The following is a 20,277-nucleotide window of genomic DNA, read 5'->3' on the forward strand; positions in this document are numbered from 1 at the left end:
TGTGGACATTTCTGGTACATTCGGTGATATTTTTGTACTTAGAAATATACTGCTTAGATTAATTTGTATTTCTTGCTATGGTCCAGACTTCCTGCATTCTCCTGAAAAGTAAAATTAAGCTTACTCGCAGAGTTAAAAATATATTCTATTGTTTACATTGACTATTTGGAGGTATTTAGTTAAATAAAAGTGGAGAGCTTGAGTGCAGGATATAACTTCATCCTTCACAAAATAAATGTATATTTTTCATAAGAACTTGCTTGCACTTAGGCAATTTTTATTGTTTTTCTTAAATGTACGTATTATCCATTGATTTATCATGTGCTTATAAATAACTTTTTATGATCACATAAGATAAAAATATATCAAAAGCTACAAAAGTACTGAAACAGAACCAATGAAAACAGATCACAACTCTGAGAGGGGAAATAAAAGAAAATTAAAATGAGCCAGATTCAGTTTTAAAAGCCTGGCACAATGACAACTGAGCACACAAGATCTGAGGGAGATTTTATACCTTCATTTCCCATATTTGTCAGCGCAAATGAAAATTCGGTTTGCTATTTAACTAACAGTAATTTCCTAGAGACAACAAGTCTTCAATTTAAATTTCGATCACATTTGGAATTTTCACATTATCTACTAATTTTGCAAAATTCAGAATGCAACTCACATTGTGAGTGTGCCATCTGAAATTGCTATTTCCTTGCTTATCTCTATCACAGAATGACTGAATCACTCTGTTAATTTACAGTGCTGCAATCTACCTCTTATGTGCAAAAAAAGAAGAAACAGAGTGACTCTTACATGTTCCTAACCCAATAGTTCAAGTTAATTAGACTATAATGTGCACATTTTGAGTTATACAATATTTTTCATAATAATTATATGCTATGGAGACATCTATTAAAAGCCAAAAGTGATCATTTAAATGCAAAATCTCTGATAGAACTCCATTATATTTTTCATACTAAATTAACATTACAGGCTTCTGATGGGTGCTTTAATTAGGCATTGATGTTATCAGCAATATTTGGCAAAATAAAATCTGTCATTGTATAATATTCATTATGTTCAATTTCTGTCAGTCATTATTAAGTATTTTCTGAACCTTATGATTTAACTAAGAAGCTAAAAGCTAAATGAGAAATTAAAAATTTCCAGGCAAATTTCCTTCGTATGTGTTATACAAGAAATATGTGGTTATTAGGAAGCTTTTGTACTTCGTAAGTGTCAAACAACCAGCTTCATTTTACATTTACACATAGAGGCACTGCATAGCAAAGTTATCTTAGTTCTCCAAGTGCTAAAAATCCTAAGGTCTATCCTATTAAAAATACATATCTTTCACAAAGCAACTCAAATGAAAGTGGTATGTATGTGTGTTTGCATGCACCATTAAAAAATTTTATGGTCTCTGGGGGTCAAAGAGTGATCAGCGATTTCAAGACAGGAAATAACACATGAAAAGTAAGCTAAGCATGTGAGCATTCCTACAGCAAGGCAGCGCAATGCTGGGAAAGAAAAGCGGTGCTTACCAGTAATTTTACCATTGGCTTCCAAGGGAGGCTGCCAGCTCACAATGACAGCACGAGGCTTCCCTTCCCGGGTAATGACGGTCAAATCCTTGGGAGCTGAGGTCGGGGCTGCCAGATGAGACAGAGACAAGGCCTTGTTATTGGTTGTGAAAGAAAAGAGACACTGGTGGGGCTTTTAATCATGATGCTGATGCACAGAATCTACCAGCAAGTGTAACATCTTTACTCTGCCATTTACAATTTATTTCAAGGACTTGAATTACATAAGCAAACAAGTCTTAAAAAGTAATGACTTTGCGTGGAAGTGAAGTGATACTCAAAGGAGTGACTGTAGAGAAGGACTTAGGTGGGGAGATGACTTTGATGACTATATATTTACAAGACACAGAATTCTGCTCCACCTGTAGTTTAGAAATGAAAAAGTTGCTTAATTCTTTATTACCTTACAAGCAAGACAAGAGTTAAAGCCCAGGTCTAAACATGAAGCGTAGGCACCATATTGATGTCTTATAAATATGAAGTAAATTTGAGAAGTGAAATACAGGAATTCAGGAATCGATGAGGAGCTTCAATTTGGCATGAAATAAGATGGAATGAAACTGGCATGAAATAACTTGAGATGAAACTTCTCTTACATGGTGCAATTGATGAAGATTTAAGTACATTTTAAAGATAGAAGAAAATTGGCTGACCCATTGCAGTATTTTTCAGGCCTCTTCCACCTCATTTTCTCATTCCCTATTCTTAGAGAACTTGTCTTCTAGGTAGTTAACGATGCTACAGTTCTATTGGCTACACTCTTTGTTGCCTCTAGTTTGACACAGGCAGATTGAGGATATAACTAGGCTGTAGGTTTCGGTTGCTGAACAACCTCTGGGCACCAAACAGGAATTCTGTATATTCTAAGTTATATAGAACTTGGTTTCTAAATCTGTTTAAACTTTACTCCAAGTATTCACTTTGGCTCTTCAGTTTGTGATATAGTATAGAACTTGTATGTTACCTGTGTTTTATTTTTAGCATCTCTTACTGTGTTTTAAATACGAGCCAAACAGAGAAAAGATCCGCTATTCCCATCTATCATTTCATTTGCTATTTCGCTGAACTTAAGGGTTTAAACTTTTGAAAAGAGAAAGGAGAAAAGACAGCATGAACGAGGAAAAGAAATAGAAAGATGAGTAGAAAGAGGAAGAGAAGTACACAAGGAAGAAGTGGAGAGAGAAGCAGAGGAAGATCTATGTGAAATGTAGTTGGTCTTGATTAAAGAAATTGTGATATCAAAAATCAGATCAGAAACATTATTAAATAAGGAGCATTGTTATAGCAAAATATCAAAGAATAATACTTTAAGCAGAATTATTCCATAAAGAGCTCACTCGAAATATTTCTAGATCATAACATAGAAAGCTAAAATACAGATTAGATTATGATAACAGGTATAAAAGGGAATTTTAAATTATAGAAGAAATTAAAAGACATATTTTTACCTAATCAGAACAGATTTTCTATTATTTGTTTGACATTTACTTAGAAAACAGACAAACGGTGACTTGATTGCTTCACGTAATCTCTTTTACTATTAAAAAACTTTTCAGCTTCTAATATTAATACGTTAATTGTTCAAAAAATTAAGCATTAATTGTTCAAAAAAAGATCAGTCTATGTCTAACCTTGCTAACAGTAACTTCAAGTACTGTTTAAGATCTTTTTCTAGAATCTGTGAGAATGTTGGTAAGTAGAAATTTTAGTATTGAAATTAATAGTTAGATTTAGTATTATCATACTAACTGCATTTTGTAATATTTACAGAAAAATGTGCCTTAATAACTTCAATGATTTCTAGTATTTCCTGGAGTACACCCCCTTTCTGTTCCAGAAACACAGTGACCTGTGGCTGTAGAGGAAGAAACAAGGAAGAGGTCATTCTCTGCAAAAGTCTGCAAAGTTTCAACTAGGCTGAGGTGTGAGTTTAGGGATCTACTGCACAGCGTGGTGAGCACAGTTCCAAATAACACCTTGGTTCTTTCAAAACTGCAACAAGAATAAAGTGTTTAACATTCTTACTGCAGATAATAAGATAAGTAGGTAAGGTAATGGATACACATATTTGATTTACTAAAACATCACACTGTATCCCAAATATGCCCAAATTTTATTTGTCAGTTAGAGACAAATGCATATAAGTATAAAAAGAAATTCTTTGTTGAATACTTATTATCTCTGAATTAAGTATAGATAATTAATGCTAGACATCTATTTATAGTTTATTTCAGTTTTTGTTTGCTTTTATAGCCTAATTTTCACTTGCAGATGCATGAACACTGCTCCAGTCATAGCTTTTCACAAGTGTCTCTTGAACATAATTCTTTCCTTCTTCCTTCCTTTTCCTTCTTTCCCTTTTTTGCTTCCTTCATTTATTCTTCCTTTCTTCTCTCCCTCTTTTCCTTCCTCTCTCCCATCCTCACTGCACAGTACTGGGAATAAACACAAGGCCACACAGCATGCTAAGTGAGATCTATCTATCTGTCTGTTTGTCCTTCTATCTATCCATCCATCCATCCATTCATCCATCCATCCATCCATCTATCCATCCCTCCATCCCTCCATTTTTCCCTAACTGGCCAGGCTAACTTGAAACTTGCTATCCTGCACTGGTGTCCCAAGTAGCTGGTGGGACAGGTATGTGCTGCTGCCACTCCTGGGGGACACATCATCATTCTGACATCTGCTTGGCTGTCTTTGACATGCTGCTCCCTCCCTCTGGAAGTCCTTACAGTGGTACCTGATTCAGCCAGGACATGGCTAAGCACTCCCTCCTTTATATATCTGGGCAGAACTTACACTTTGTGTGTTTGCTTTAATTTCAACTTATCCAAAGTTTTGTTTTTGCATTTCCCATTGTTTATTCAGGACTTTTTCAAAATGCTCTTCTCAATTGAGTTATTTATTCTTTTAAAAATATATTCTTTCTTTTTTTGTCTGTCTCACAGCCTGACAGCTACAAATGAAGGTTATTACACACGCATGATTAACATTGTGCCCTACTACTCAAGCACTGCCCTCCGATATTTATTGCTCTCAGACAAATTTTTCCCACATTTAAAGTTCTTCGCTACATGCATGAATGGATGATAATTATCAAGATTTGAGATATTTCAGCAATGCAGAGGCTTTTGTTACTTAAGACTTCTCTATACCCCGCCTGTTTCCTTCCCTTTTAGAGAAACACTTTGCTTTTTTGTCTGGAGAACAAACTCATATATGTCAGGAGTTTGGTAGCAACAACCTACTTTGTGGTCTTCATTCCACCCTTTTTAAGCTTGTGTGATCACTTCTCCAGCCACTAAGATTTCATCTGCTTTCTGAAAACTTGTATATGCACACAAGCAAGGAAAACATAGAATCCAACCACTGTGACACAGCACCTGCCATGGCAATCAGGTAGACCACCCCTCATTTCTAAAATCTGGCTCATGCTTGTTTGAAACATCTGATTATTTCATATATCCTTCCTGTTGTTTTTATTTTAGTTAAATTAATTGGAATAAAATAAAATAGCCACCATCTGGACAGAATGAAGTATTTTACATGAAGTATTTGCCAGCCACTTTTATCTTCATTGTGAGCCATTTCAGCACCTAAAAATATAGATCCACAGTTCTTGATGTGTTTGTAGAGAAAGAAGCAAACCTAGAGTTATTTCATTCGCTTCATTTTCTTCTCAGAGTTACAAATCTGCAGACACTTGCAAATTGCTTCTAGCTTCTCATCATCACCAAGGGACCCCATCCACATGCTATTTACACCTCTATCCAGATCATTATCTGATTTGACAATTGCCCTTTCTACTAACCACATTTCTTAAAGTGAATTATCTTTTTGTCAGCATTGTGTCTCACTGCTGGTGTCCATACAGCCTAGGAAGTTAATTAGAAATCAATAGGGTGCATTTATCAAGATGTTGATGTGCATTTTATGCTTATGAAAGAAAAAAAATGAATTTGGTTGCTATAACGTAAAATAACTACCTTTTCACTATAGAAAGATTGTGGTGTTTTTGTTTTGTTTTTTTACTAGTTTGCACTCCATTTTTGTCTTTTCAAGTAAAAGGAAAAGAAAGTTCCTTGTGTGTCATCCATAGTATGTGTCTCTTTCTTCTTTTTTTCCTAAAAGGCCATGAACATTGGCATAAAAGCAGAATTCTTAAGAGCAATAGTTTGTATGTGTGTAACGTAAAGTAGAAGAGGAGAATGTTAAAATTAAATTAGATTAACTAGAAAAAACATGTTCTATAAAGAACTCACAAAAATATAAACATAGTAGAAATCTAAAAGGCAACAGTCTGAGAGAAAAATCAGAATTTCAATTGTGTGTGTGTGTGTGTGTGTGTGTGTGTGTGTGTGTGTGTGTGTGTGATGGTTAGAGATCAGACCCAGGACTTTGTACATGCTAGGCAACCACAAGCTACTTTGGCAGCTATGGTTGCCAAAGCATACTCTGCTATGATCTACGTCCTCATCTCCCCAACAGATCAATTTCTAGTGGAAAAGAAACTCACTTTCCTCAGAGAAGGGCTTTATTGGCATATTATTTTATTCGAATTTTGTAATGTATTTTTTTCTCACAAAAATGATATAACATAAAAATAATTTTCCCAGTTAAAAAGTATATCTTCTTAGAGGTTAGATTTGTGGGAACTGTACTTGTCAAACACATTGCATCCCTTTTAACATTTTAAATGCTATGTTTGTGAATCATGACAAATCTACTGATTACATTTACAGGGGACTGTTATTCTTGGCTCAAATTACTTCAAATTGATAAAGGTTTTCCATTTTATTGCTGTTTCCAAAGAGTGAACAAAACCACCTGGAAACTTCTTCCTATATTCAGCTGTGGTTTTTCAGGAATAGTATCCATGAAACTACAGTTATAATATATATCTAATTTCTTTCAAGTTAGCAAATACCATGACTATGGTCAAAGACAGTTTAGGACAGAGTTCAACAGATGAATTTCTGTTCTTTACCTAAATGTGTTGGAAAGAAGATTTAATTAGAAAACTCCTAAATTAACACCTTTAGGAAGTCACATATTAATCTTGCAGTCACATGATTTAATTCATTGGAGACTCATTTTCTCCTTTTCTACAGTAATATTAACTACAAAGCTGCTGTGAACTATGAATGATAAAATATCTTATATATGGTCAAGTTGTTATTGCAAAACCACAGTGCTCAACTTTCTGACTTTCCTAAAATGTCAAAAGTAGACACTCTGAGGTTAGTCTCGCTTTACGTACCTGCTTCATACGTGGTTGCATGTGCAGTCATGCTCCATGTGCTGGACCTCCGGTTTTTTGTTACCATGACTGAGAACTCATACATCGTGTTTGGTTTGAGGCCTGTTGCTGTGTAACTGAGAGAAGTTGTATCTTCTGACTATACAAGTGGGAAGAAATTAAAAAAGAAAAAAAGAACTATCAACTTGATAAATCAAGACAAGTAAAAAGAGTAATAAGCCAGAAAAAACCAAGTCTATTTCAAAGTAGTAGAAAAACGAGGACAGAGATTGACATTATGTCTTTTTGTCAACCAGTTCCCATGGGCTGATTATATGTCTAAAATAAGATTGATGAAAATCAGGTATTATGTTGTTGGAATGTATGGCTGCTGATAAATTTTCATAAGTGATGCAACAAGCACAACACAGGGCAAACAATTTTCCTTCTGTCAATTCCACCCCTGGAAGGTGTCTGTCCTGAGCTGGACTTAAATGCATTTGCAACAAAAATCTAGGTAAATATTATACATTTCACATTGATCGTTTTAGATCATTATTATTTTCCACTGGTAGCAAACATAACTTATTAGAGTTTATTGCTTATCTCATATTAAGAAAAGATTTTTAAGGCACACATTTTTAGTGCTTTCAGTATCTATTTAGCTCTTTAAAAAATGAAAAAAAAAGTGATTTGTGTCCTGCTTTTCTTCCTTTTTGTCTACTTTACATTAAAGAAACATGTAACTGTGGTAACTGGAGTATTTCAGAAAGGAAGAATAGATTGGATAATTAAATATGTTGTTGGGGTGTGAAGTGGTGTGAGTGCTGTGTAAGTCTTCTGTATCCGTTGCTTGTCTTTTAAACAAGAAGTTATCTTAGTAGAACATAAATAAATTAGGTATTTACTGCTGTTTTAAAAATTCAAAAATGGTCATAAAAAAAAGCAATTTAGCCCTCTAAATTGAAGCATTTTTATAAGTGGTCAGGCAAAGTTTTTAAACTATTTTTTACCTCTTATATGTATGTATTGTGCTTGAAATTTAGATCTTGACCTTTTTCCAAACTTATTTATATGTAAACATCTATATTGATTATATTTTTTATATATCTATGCCTTAGAGAGTTGAGGAAACATTTTTTCTCCCTTAGATATCTTATCTATCTCAACTTTACTACTCTAGTATGATAAATCTTTTTTATTCTTCTGGGAAACTCCTAAGATTCACTATAGCTTACTTCATATCTTTACCTATGAAAATCCTACATTTTCATTACAATATCAACTAGATATTTAACTGCATTAATAACATTTTGATGATGTGTCTATCCATTCTATTAGAATGCTGACCTCAGAAACATTTATCAGAAGTTCTCCTTAAATATAGCTATGGATGTGTCCTAAATAAATGTAAAATATTTTGCATGATCAGGATGATGGATTTCACCAATTAAAACCCAAACTAGGCAGCTAGTATGTAGCATGTTGATATGTAACTTCTAGTAATGACTCACTTCATGATCATTCCAAGACCTCTGAATTTTACAAATTGAAATAAAAGGGAGAAATAAGGCAATGATAAATATTTTTCATTGGAGGGCAAAAACTTTAGAAACAGCCTCTTTGTACACCACTAGATTTTAAGATGCCCCTGAGCAATATAATCTTCATTGATGGTCCAAAGTTACGGATTGGCATTTACAAATACCATGAATTTATTCATTTTATCTGGAAATGTGTAGAAGACTACTGATTATCTTAAACCATTAAACCTAGGACTATTTTATAAAATCATGACAGGATACTCAGACAATGTCTCTTTGAGCCTTAGTTCCCTCATCTGGACAGTGTAAATGATCACAGAACTGATCTCATAGCATTATTTAAAGTGTGACACAGAGTAAAAGAGAGTGCCAGCATAGCTATAATAGTAGCTACTATAATAGTTCATGCAATGTCTCACAGTATATATTATTTTAGAAATCTGTTGGATTCCTTTTTGCATTGTATCTTGAGGAATAAAATTGAGTCATGTCAAAATATTTTCTGTAACTTTCATAGTATATACCTATTAAGTATTAATTGACTGTTGATGAATTCCTTTTGAATGGAAATTGATGTAAAACTGCATGTAAGTAAATACTTCGATAAAAAGAAATGACAGAGAATCCTTTTATTTTATCAGGAAGGCCAAAGGAGTGTTTTGGAGAATCAAGCCATTAGTATCAGGATTATGGCTTGATTTGAGCATAAACAATGTGCTCAAATTGGGAGAGACCCTGCATGATCCTATGAGATCAGCTGAGTCTAGCTTTACTTCAAGGATTATTTACATGCCTTCTACATCCTTCTCAAGGAACATGCATACATATACTTATATATAAGTACTCTTATATATAAGTACTCTTCTCTATGAAGAATTTTTTATAGTAAGCATGAATATCTGTATCACGTAGATTAAAAAAACAAGCCTAAGTTAACTGATGTAACAATATATAGTGAAGTCAATTCTTAAGCCCAGATCATTTGATTCTCTATATTTTTAAAATTTTGTGCATGTGTATAAAGCTACCATAGGGAAAGAGATTAAGTGATCGATAAAATAGTGACTTGAAAAGTACAAAACAAAGAATCTATTGCTCTACTTATGAAACGTGTACTTTCTGGTAGACCACATATATTCTGCATTTGTATTTCCTACTTTAATTTATCTGACTTTTTCCTCTAAACCTCCTCATCTCAGATGTGAATATAGAATGGTGTGTGTGTGTGTGCGTGTGCACGAGTCTGCATGTGTACGCATGTAAGCAGATGCTGTATCACAAATTGAAAGGCTTATGTCAGGGGACAGAAAGAAGCAGTTAAAAATCTTTTTTGAGTTGTGTTTTTCTGTAGAGCATTCTTTAGGGAACACAATAATTCTGTGTCTATTGTAAAAACTTATTTAACTGAAATAATTTGCCTCAAGAAATTCTGGAACTCAAAATATTTTGCAGAAAACAATCATTGTCCTTGGGATTATTTGCTATTCTAGCGAAGAAGCTATGATCATTCTGTGACAGGAATGTATTTAAAAAGTATTAGTAATTATGAATATAAAAAGTTTAAAATGGGAAAAGTAGTCTTTTAAAAGTAAGCTTGAAATTGAGTAATCTATATTAAGATATATTTTAATACTGTCATGTGTTTTTTGGTTGTCTTTTATGATAATCTTATCTTTATGGGTGTGGTGAGTCTTAAAATCTTATGATGGAAGGAGATAAATGGAGTACTTACAATGTATTTTATATCAGTGATAATATGTGGACTCTCCTGGAGAGATTTTTAAAGTCCAGCAGAGCTGCAGTACAAAAGAAAACTGTTTCTTAAATAATTTCAACTAAAAATTGATTTATGATGAAATGTGTATTTTTGGCCATTTAAAGGTTGGAGGACCAGAGAAGCAGATCCAGTATGACTACAGGAAGAAACAGGCAAATTGACAGAATTACTGGTGGAATTGTGCTACTGTCTCTAGGGCTGAAGTCAGAAATCCCCAGAGCACACTTTCATCTTACACCACATCACTATCAGAATGAGGCTGGATTAAGGGAGATGGTTTTCAGTAAAAGGGACATTACACAAAGGATACAAATTCTTGCTGAGCGCTACCACAGCATAGAGGTAAAAGCAAAGATAAAAAGACAAAGAAAATCTGGAGCGCCAGGACTGAACTATTTGATTCCTTGGTTGTTCTGTGACATACATGTTTTTGTTGTTAAAACTTCTGTTTCTTCCTATATCTTCAGTTTGGGAATCATTAGATTCATAAATCTTACATATGTTTTTCCAAATATTAACTCACTTGAATACCTCAGGGTTTCTTTTATAGCTATGGAACTAAGTGTTTATCTCATTCCAAAATTATACGTGATATGCTAGATAAGAAAACTAAAATGTGTTTTTTTTTTTTTTTTTAATTTCAAAGTAAATGACCTCTTGATCTCGAACCAGAACAGGTACTTACACTTAGCAGTTACTTTGTCATCACTCGTGTATTGCCTGGGTGTACTACCAGTGTGTCAGGGTTAGGAGACAGCATGATAGTTTCGATTGGCTCTGACTTTGTTACAGAGCTGCCAGGTTGACTGGTAGAAGTTTGAAAAAGATAATTAAAATGCTTCAAATATATCCCTAAGGGGCTCTTCAGGGAGTTCTGAGATAACTCAGTGATGAGGCAAAGAACTGGGCTCTTTATTTCTTTATTTATTTTTGAGTACAGGGATCAAACTCATGACCTTACACCTCAGGGCTCTCGTAATTCATATTAGTTTCAGAAATTTTCTTTTTTACAGGAGGGTGTTTTTAAGACAAAACAAACAAGTCAGTAGTGCAGTGAACCTTTGGCGCCTGTGTTTTTCTTTTAAGACAAAAGATGTTAATGTCTTAGTTATTTTTTTTTTTTTCCTAAACAAAAACCTCAGTATTCGGGTTTAATGCCAATGTGACACTTTGTGATAAATAACTGGTTTTGTGATGCAGTTGAGTGCATATCTCTAAAAGATTCACCATCACAGTATTAGAGTGCTTTCTAAAGATGGTGTAAAAATATCTTCATGATATTTACTCTTAGTTATATTCACTGGAACATGGGTCTCTTTGATATTAATGAGGATACCTTTGGTGTCTACATACATTCCAAATAAAAAGAAAAATTTCAAAATATATCCAGAAATTATTCTTGGAGACCTGATGTATTCAAAAAAGGAAAATGACATTCACCATATAAATTCGAATGACTGATACAAACCTAATATCCAATGAAATTCAAGCAGTGTTTTGTAGCTCTTAATGTTTTTCTACCTGATCCTAAATTTGTTTCTTTAGAACTAATTACCTCATACTAATTTTAGATACTGAGTAACTGAAATGCTTTGTTTCCCCTTATAAAGTCTCTTCAACAAACTGACTCATGAGGGTCCAGAAAGTACTTAAAACTACACATCACAAAAATGACAGCTCATTTTAAATTTTATGCAACCAATGCAACTTCACCTTATACTTGGCACTGGCAGAAAAGCTGGTCCTCCACCGGACAGTGTACAGCCGTACTTCGGATGACTTTTGGTTCTTGGGGACAGAGTTGTCTGCCCAGCTGACCCTCACAGCCTCATGGGTAAGAGCCACAGCTTGCACACCTACTGGTGGGAGCATGGGGGTGGAGATATCTGGGACGGAGGTGGGGAAATCGTCAAGCAAAGGGTAATAGTCAACTGGGTCAGTGGGATCTGGGTTAAAAACCCAGAAAATGAAACAAACACATAAGTATGTAAATAAAAGCATTAAAAATAAATATCAGTGGTAACACATCACAATGAGTTAAATGCATGGCAATAGTGATGAGAGGGAACATGAGAAGAACAGAAAAAAATGCAATTAATTTAATGAGAAAACACATCAGCAATAGTAGTCCCACATCACAACATAATACTTCTATTCTCACTTTCTTATTTTTCATCATATTTGTTACCAACTCTAGTTATAAATTATAAAAGTCCATATTTGTTGAAATATTTTACCTTGCTATTTAAAAACATAGCATAATACTTATCAATTTTATTAATATGAATGATTTAATATAGCAAATTAAAATGATGCTTCTGGATTATTTCATCCTGCAAAGGAAATAAATACTTTTGAATATCTGGATTTTTTTCTTGTCCTTTAATTTGATGATTAAATTTCTCTAATGCTTTCATATTTTTTATCTCATGTCCACGCAAATGTTGCTTAGGCAACAAACAATAAAGAACAAAACAGCTTGATTTGTGTATAGTCATAAGTGCATAAAATCAGACTGATCAAGTTCATGTCAACTGATACTTGGTAATTAGGGTTTGGACAACAAAAGGTTTGCCGGGTTGAATTAGTTAACGAGAGGTGTATCAGTGTTATGTTAACCATAAGATCAGGTAATGAGCTCTGTTCTCAGTGTCAGTATGCATTGCTATATTCTATAACTCTTGCTCTAAAATTTTTAGTTTAGGAACACTTTATTTGTTGGATGGGAAGATGGAATTGATTACCAACATAATGATGAAATTTGTACTGAGATGTGGACATGCTTTGATCTGCAATATGACAGAGATCTGCAAGATGATGCATGTGTATTTACAAAGTTCTCCAATAAAAAATCCATTGAACTTATTTTCACCTAGAGAGATGCTGAGATTTTGTGGCAATGATGATAATTCAGTATGAGCATTTTAATTTTCACTTAATATACTTACATTTTAAAACTTAATCTTTGTATTATGTCATATGTATTTTCACTAACAAAAAATATGAGATGTAATAGCACTGCTCCCAGCTGGGCACATGATGCCATTTGAGGCGACGAGACTGGTTAAAGCGAAATGTTTGCAGAAGGGTTCAAACTGTTTTCCTTTTTAAACAACCTAGCTCAAAGCTGAGCACCTGCTGACTGCTTCTAATGATTACTACACTTTGTCCACTGCATTTCAAATCTCTATTCCCTATTCATCACTGTGTCCAATTAATTATTTAGCATGTTACTAGGTTACTGGTCAGTGGTATTTGGAGAAAAATATAAAACAACATAGAACCATATTGGGAGAGAGAGAGAGAGAGAGAGAGAGAGAGAGAGAGAGAGAGAGAGAGAGAGAGAGAGAGAGAATGAAACATATAAATGAGAGAGATACTTAAAATTTAATGACAGCCCAGTCTTTCTGTATTCCCTTTGATGTCTCTTTTCATTAAGGGCTTCTTTAAACCCAAATGGATTTATGAAATGATGAAGAGGGGACAGAAGACATTGTCATCTCCCCACAGACCCAAATCATTCATCAGGTTTGTGCAGCAGCAAACAGTATCTTGGTGAAAGCAAAGCAGACGCTGCCTCTCCTTCTTCTATTCTGAGCTGACTTCATAGAAGAATGTTACACAAACTTGTGAGGACAGTATTTCAGTTTATAACCCATTTTTGACCTAATTATAAGATTATCTAATTTGCTGCATCTTTGTTTAATCAAGGTTTGATGGTAAACATATATTGACTTTATATTTCCTATGTAAGACTTTGAAATATGAATCTCCCAAGAAATGGTAAGTCAATTCTGTTACCTCTAATTTTAGAATAGTACAGTATTCATGACTATTGTCATTAGGATTCTTGAAGTGAATTCCAAAGTTCTTCACTTAAATATCAAGCACTATGATCAGTATTTATCAGTCTCTGGAAAATCCAGAAATTTCTGTCTTTGGTCAAGTGTTTCCCTGCTATTGTAGATAACAATTTTTTCAGTCATGGTTTCCTTTCTACTCACCACTTCCTCTAGAACAATGTTGCTTGCTAGCACAATAACCTCTGGTTATATAGATTATTTAAATTAATTTAACAAATTAAATTCCTTCTTATTTATACTAGTCGCTGTGATGTGTTCCATGGTGACAAATTTCCCATGACTCCTAAATTGCATAAAGCAGATTTCGAACAAAGCAGAATAACCCGGTGCATAGTAAATATTACCATGAATACATGTGACATATATTGTAACAGTCTTGTATTCTCATATCAGAAGCTTGAATAATTAATTTAAAATATTATTTTGCCACTAAACAATTCTTTTTCAAGTTTTGTTTTTGTTCCTATTTTCTTCTTTGTAGGCCACTGATTTTCTGGGGTATATCCAAAAGAGAAAATACATACATGTATAGCCTGAAACATTTTAAGAAAAACACTATACTCAATTCCTAATAGATGTTTTACAATGAATTTTCTGGGATAATATTTATTTTTGAAATGAACTCCAAAGAATGCAACACAATTTTTCACCTGGGTTATACTTCATTTGAACATTGATAAAACAGGTGGGTATAAAACAAAAATCAAAAAATGCACTTCATTATTTCCCCAATTTTTAATGGAAAAAAAACAAAATTTCATAAAATATAATAGAATAACAATAGTTAAAACATTGTGCATTGTTATCTTCAAAGTATTCACTCAGAGTAAGACATGGGCATAAAAATTTTTCCAAATGATATTAGCGCAAACCTTTTTTTTTCAATGAACTAAGTGAAACTCGTAGTAACTATCTTGTATTTTTTCTTTCTTTACCTTTCTTTCCCCTTCCCCCACACTATTTCCTCCTTCCTTATGAACTATTTCCTCCTATTTCACAATATTTATTGCTCATTTTGGTCCTAATTTACTCTTTCAGTTTCTCACACCAGGGAGACAATATGATGTTTATACATGTGAGTTTGATTTATTTCATTTATGAGCACAATTTGTGACAGCTAAATCTTGGAAATAACCCAACTGCCTATCAATTGAGGTATGGATACGAAAGATATGGTCTTTTTATACAATATAGTACTACTCAGCCATAGAGAAAGATAAAATTGAGACATTTATAAGTAAATGTCCCAGTATTTTCCCAATACTGCTCATGGAAATACTTCACAGAAGCTCAAAGAGAATTCCGTGGCATTCTGACATATTTATTGATAGAATTTTTCCTAAAACCTTTACCTTTGATTTATTTATTTGTCCTCTGGTCTCCCTGATGTGTGGAAACATAATACAACAATTCTTCCACTTCAGGAAAAGGCTATTCTTTTGCTCTGGAGAAGGTGGGCTGCATACATTTCTTTCCAACCACTACTGACTTTTCTTTAATAAGAAAACTCCTCACACAATTTCCAATTTTAATCTGATTGCCTTTCTCAGGTAAATGATGATTAGAGTCATAGTATGAAAAAATCATCTTATAGATTACTGGTGTTTTAGAAATCACTCTGGGAAAACCATATGTTGAGATTTAAAGAATGGCATGAAATTTATAAAGAACTTTGTAATCTCTCAAATTCTATTTTCTGACCAACTTAACATCAGTTAATTTCAATTTTATAATGCCATTTCTACTACTCTCTTTTGGAAAACTCATTTTAACAGGTTGCCACTGTTGATCTTCCTTGTGGGCTTTCATTTTGGTTACAGAAGCTTTGATAGTCAGGCCTCAGTAAAGTTTTACGTGGCCTGATCAGAGCGGAAAGTCACTACACCAATGAGCAAATCCTGGCATCTTCACCATAGACAGGGAAAAGGTACATTACTGAACAAAACTATGGTGTACACTGATATAGTCAAACTGATCTTGAAGAGTCTTTCTCCTTCAGAGCAAGGGCCCTAAGGGAAGTGGAAATTCTAGACATTTGCCTGTCACTTTACTTCTTAGTTTCTATCCTGAGGATGGGGGCAAATATCCACATCTCTCTAATTCTGAAGTCAACCCATTTGATAGTGAATATTCTCTATGGCGATGCTTCTTATTTAGTTTTTCTGAGAAATACAAGGTCTTCTGATGGCAAAATGAAACATATTATCACCTCCAAAATAAATAAATCAGTAAGTATATTGGCATGTGCTCCCAATTTTGCATCCCTCTTTGGGTAGATCTTATTCTTTGAAACTAGTGGCCAATATTCAAAGAAATACAAATAACAACTTTGTTTTAGCAAAAAATCAGGTTGACATCAGTATAGTAATTGTTATTTCCAGTTTCCAGTTTAATTAGTTATAGTTCTAAAACACGAGAAATGTTAATTGATATAACAACTGCAATTTTAAAGCATTCTCTGAATGGAGCTTCTAGGTTTGGGAAAATTAGGCCTGTGAAGCTTACAAGATTGTGGACAGAAACCACAGATCTCACCATTTGTTTTCTAAGCATTGACACCTGCTCATCTGGAATTCTTTTTTTTTTTTTTTTTTTTTTGGTCATTTTGAGATAGGATCTCACTATGCAGTTCAGGTTGGCCTTGACTCACTTTCTAGCACAAGTTGGACTTGAATTCTTAGCAATCCTCTTGCCTCAGCCTCTCAAGTGCTATAATCACAGGTGTGCACCACCACACCTATTGGACCTCATTTATTTTAATAGTACACATGTGTGACACATTGTGAATACATTCACCATGAGGTCTTAGTTCACATATTAACACGTCTTAATTCTTTGGATTTACATTATAGTAATTTTCATACTGTCTGGTGTAAGGTAAAAATATCTCACAAGTTAAATGAGGCCTGAGCATGTAGATTTGGGAGGAATGTGGGTTTAAACCATTAATGAAATTATTTTTCCATATTTCATTTGAAGTCTGTGGATTTATAGATGATTAAGTGATTTTTGCAGGGGCCCTGACCGACTCGACAGAGGTACACCTATTCTATTTTGGAGTAAGTCATGCTTTGCTAACAAATAACCTTCCTTCATAAATGGCTTAGCTCTCCATAGTTTTCACTATCTTGAGCTATTTTGTTAGCATGTGCTGCCTTAGAATACAGCATAACTATTGTAAGCATAACTATTGTAAGAGTGACTTAGAAGCAGTCAATCCTTTTTATTTCAGATGCCTCAGGCACTTCAAAGGTGACCCTGCATGCCTAGCTCAAGAAAAAGTGAGCGGTGACTCAGTGTAATCCAAACCAGCCCGCAGAAGAGAGCTCATCCTTGTTCTCCTAACTTGAAGGACCATGTACAAAGAAGCAAAGGTGCATTTCAGCATTTGGCAGCCTATGAGCAGGGATTCTTGTCCTAAATGACATTGATTTGAGATTAACTACTCATAAGAAGTAAGAATCATATCAGGGCACCAAATCTACCGAGAATCTACTGAGATCCACATTCTGTAAGCCCACATTTTAATTTGCAGACTGTCATCTCATTTAATTTTGAAAACTAATGAATCAAAAACTATTATATTCACACATATGTGCACATTGCAACATATATAAAAAGGCTCAGAAGATAACTACACATATTAGTTTTTAAGTTTTTTTCTTCATGCATGTTTTATTTTGCCTCCATTTCTCTTCCCCCCCTTTTTTTTTCACCATAACTCAGAACATTGGCTACATTCTCACAAGAAGCTCAACGATTTCTGCTTACCTGTTATAGATCTGGTGGTGGCACTTTCATACAGAGGAACGCCTTCTCCTGCATTGTTAAAAGCTTTTAGGGAGATTACATAATGGGAACTTGACTCTGGAGAAAAACAGAAACAATTTGAACATGTTTGCATTTAGGTTACTGAACTACTCAGGGTAACATTTTCCAATTTAATATAATCTATTAAGTAAATTATTGTTTGAAAATAAGAACACTGAACTCTGGAAAGAACGTGGCAGCAATGGCAATGGAACTTTTTGATCTTTCTGAATCCCCATATAAAAAGCAACTGAATGACAAAATGGAAAACCCAAAGCATTTAAATATACACTACAGAACTAGGTGAAATGCAAGCCTCAAAATGGAAGTGGGTGTGCATAACCACTGAACAGCTCCACCAGTTGGGTGTTAACCACATCTGTGCAGGAAAAACCGAAGGCAAAATATCACACCTGAAAACAGAGTATTCCCAAAATACCAGGTAATAGTGGAAAGCGTAGCAGGCCAGTTTGAGAACAGCAAATATAAATACTTGAAACTGAGCTGCAATGTGCTTTTTCAGGTCAGTGCCCAAACCGGACAAACTGCTGGGAATAGATATAAAGATCTCAGCAGAACCAAAACACAAATGAAAATGTGAGAAAGTCCAGATAAAAGGAGAAGAGAAGGGTGCATGGAAATTCTGGATACAAGCAGTCATCGATTTAATGTATACCAAGAGCTGGCAAATCTGTTTATAAATGTTTTATACATTTTGAAGGTCACAGTGTTTCTGTCAATGTTTAGTCTTGTTTGCTCATTTGTACTAATCTTCTAATGTTGAGAAACTATTCTTGGTTCAGTGAGGATTACAGAAAAACAGAACCTGGGCATGGTTTTACCTAGCACCTGCAGTTTTCTGAACTTCAGTTTATTGAAAAGGAAAGGACACTAAGCCTTGCGTATTTAGAAAAAACCTATTTGAATTTCTGTAAGTGCAGGAAAGCAATTCATGTAAATGAAAGCAACAACTGTTATTGAGGTAAAAGTTCCTTATGAAATCATCATAAGAAAAAAGTAAACTAGGCCGGGGAAGGCTGTTCATTGGCTGTGTGTACTATCCTTCCTATGGAAAAGGACACACACAAAAAGATCAAAAGTAGACCAACAATACTCAAGAAAACTAGATCGAAACTACAATTTGCTATTTCAAAATAAAATACATATAAAGCAATGGTATTAAGTACGGAAGAGCAGCATAAATCAGAAGAGAAAGTCAAAATGAGGTGGTACAATTCAAGAAAAAATTAACTTTTGGGCTGGGGATTTAGCTCAGCAGCATAAGTGCGTGCCTTGTAAGCGGATGGTCGTGAGTTCGATTCCTGGTACCGATTTAAAAAAAAGGTAAAAAAAATAAGTTAACTTTTGTGTCTAGATTTGTAACCTGAACAACTAGTTCTGAGATAATAGTGTGTACTATATTCCCCGTATTTTTTCTGTTTTGAAATTTTTCTTTTTTATCCTTTTTTGTTTTGTTTTTTTTTAAAATAAAAACTATAAATGAAAAAGTTAGATCCAAAAGGTGATATATGAAAATTAATATTAAAAATAAAGGGTAATAATGAACAAACTAAACAAAACTCAGAAAACAAAACACAAAGCAAAAAGAAAATCAAGAGAGTAAAAAACATATTTGGGAGAAAATGAAGATCTAACACATACAGAATGGAAGTCACTGGAGAATAAACCCAAAAAGGAAAGGAACCGAATAAATACTTTAAAAACACTTATTTTATTGATTTAATTTATTTGGCATGTGGGGAAAAATAACACATGACATGTGAGAGGAATTAGATCACTGTGAGCCTTATGAACCACAGCATTTTATGGCAGAAGGTGTTGTTAGCATGATTACTTGTAAGTACTGTAGATCAATCGTGGTGAACCTATGGCACGTATGCCACAGCAGGTTGTTTGTACCATTGAAGACTGTTCACAGCTAAGCTCTAGACAATAAAATGTAACTCAGTGACTGAGGATATAGCTCAGTGGCACACGTGTCTGCTTGGTAAATGAGAGATAGTGAGTTTAATCCCTGATACAAAAAAGAAAAAAGTAACTCAAAAACTTTACATTCAACAGATTTATCTGTAAATATAGGGCCAGGTATTTAGCTCAGCGGCATGAGGGTTCAGCCCAATGGTATTCACTTGCAAGTGATTAGGGGATATGGTCCTCCAGATCAACTCTAAGGTGAATTTTTGATTTCCAAAATGACAAGAGGAGACAATGACCTAACAGATAATTGATGAACAATAATTTTATTGAGCTAAGACTAAGTGTAAGAGAGGGTTAAGGAGAGATTTTATTTTAAAACAGCTACATGTTCTGATAATATAAATACACTGTAATAGTGATAAAATACTAAGAATAAGGAAGCTAGTAAAATGTTTTGATAATTATTACTGATGGTGATTATTTGTTATTGTAGTTGTCAGAATAATGTCACTTGGGATAAATCAAA

The 20,277-nt window shown here is 34.1% G+C and overlaps 1 protein-coding gene across 5 annotated transcripts in view; it reads right to left on the reverse strand.

Moving 5' to 3' along the window:
• Dcc (DCC netrin 1 receptor) overlaps positions 1-20,277 on the reverse strand; it is a 1,081,241-nt gene that overhangs the window by 125,871 nt on the left and 935,093 nt on the right. For 4 of the 5 annotated variants that reach the window (XM_063231625.1, XM_063231624.1, XM_063231623.1 and 1 more), the window contains exons 16-19: positions 17,775-17,870; positions 11,854-12,086; positions 6,841-6,979; positions 1,539-1,646 (exon numbers count right to left, since the gene is read on the reverse strand). In XM_063231625.1, coding sequence (XP_063087695.1) covers positions 1,539-1,646; positions 6,841-6,979; positions 11,854-12,086; positions 17,775-17,870 — 576 coding nt within the window. The remainder of the gene's footprint in view (positions 1-1,538; positions 1,647-6,840; positions 6,980-11,853; positions 12,087-17,774; positions 17,871-20,277) is intronic. The other variant, XM_063231626.1, reaches the window with a different exon arrangement.

The sequence above is a fragment of the Cavia porcellus genome, unplaced genomic scaffold (genome assembly GCF_034190915.1).
Source record: "Cavia porcellus strain 051 isolate PalLab524CR breed Dunkin Hartley unplaced genomic scaffold, mCavPor4.1 scaffold_20, whole genome shotgun sequence".
In the NCBI taxonomy this organism is placed as follows: domain Eukaryota; kingdom Metazoa; phylum Chordata; class Mammalia; order Rodentia; family Caviidae; genus Cavia; species Cavia porcellus.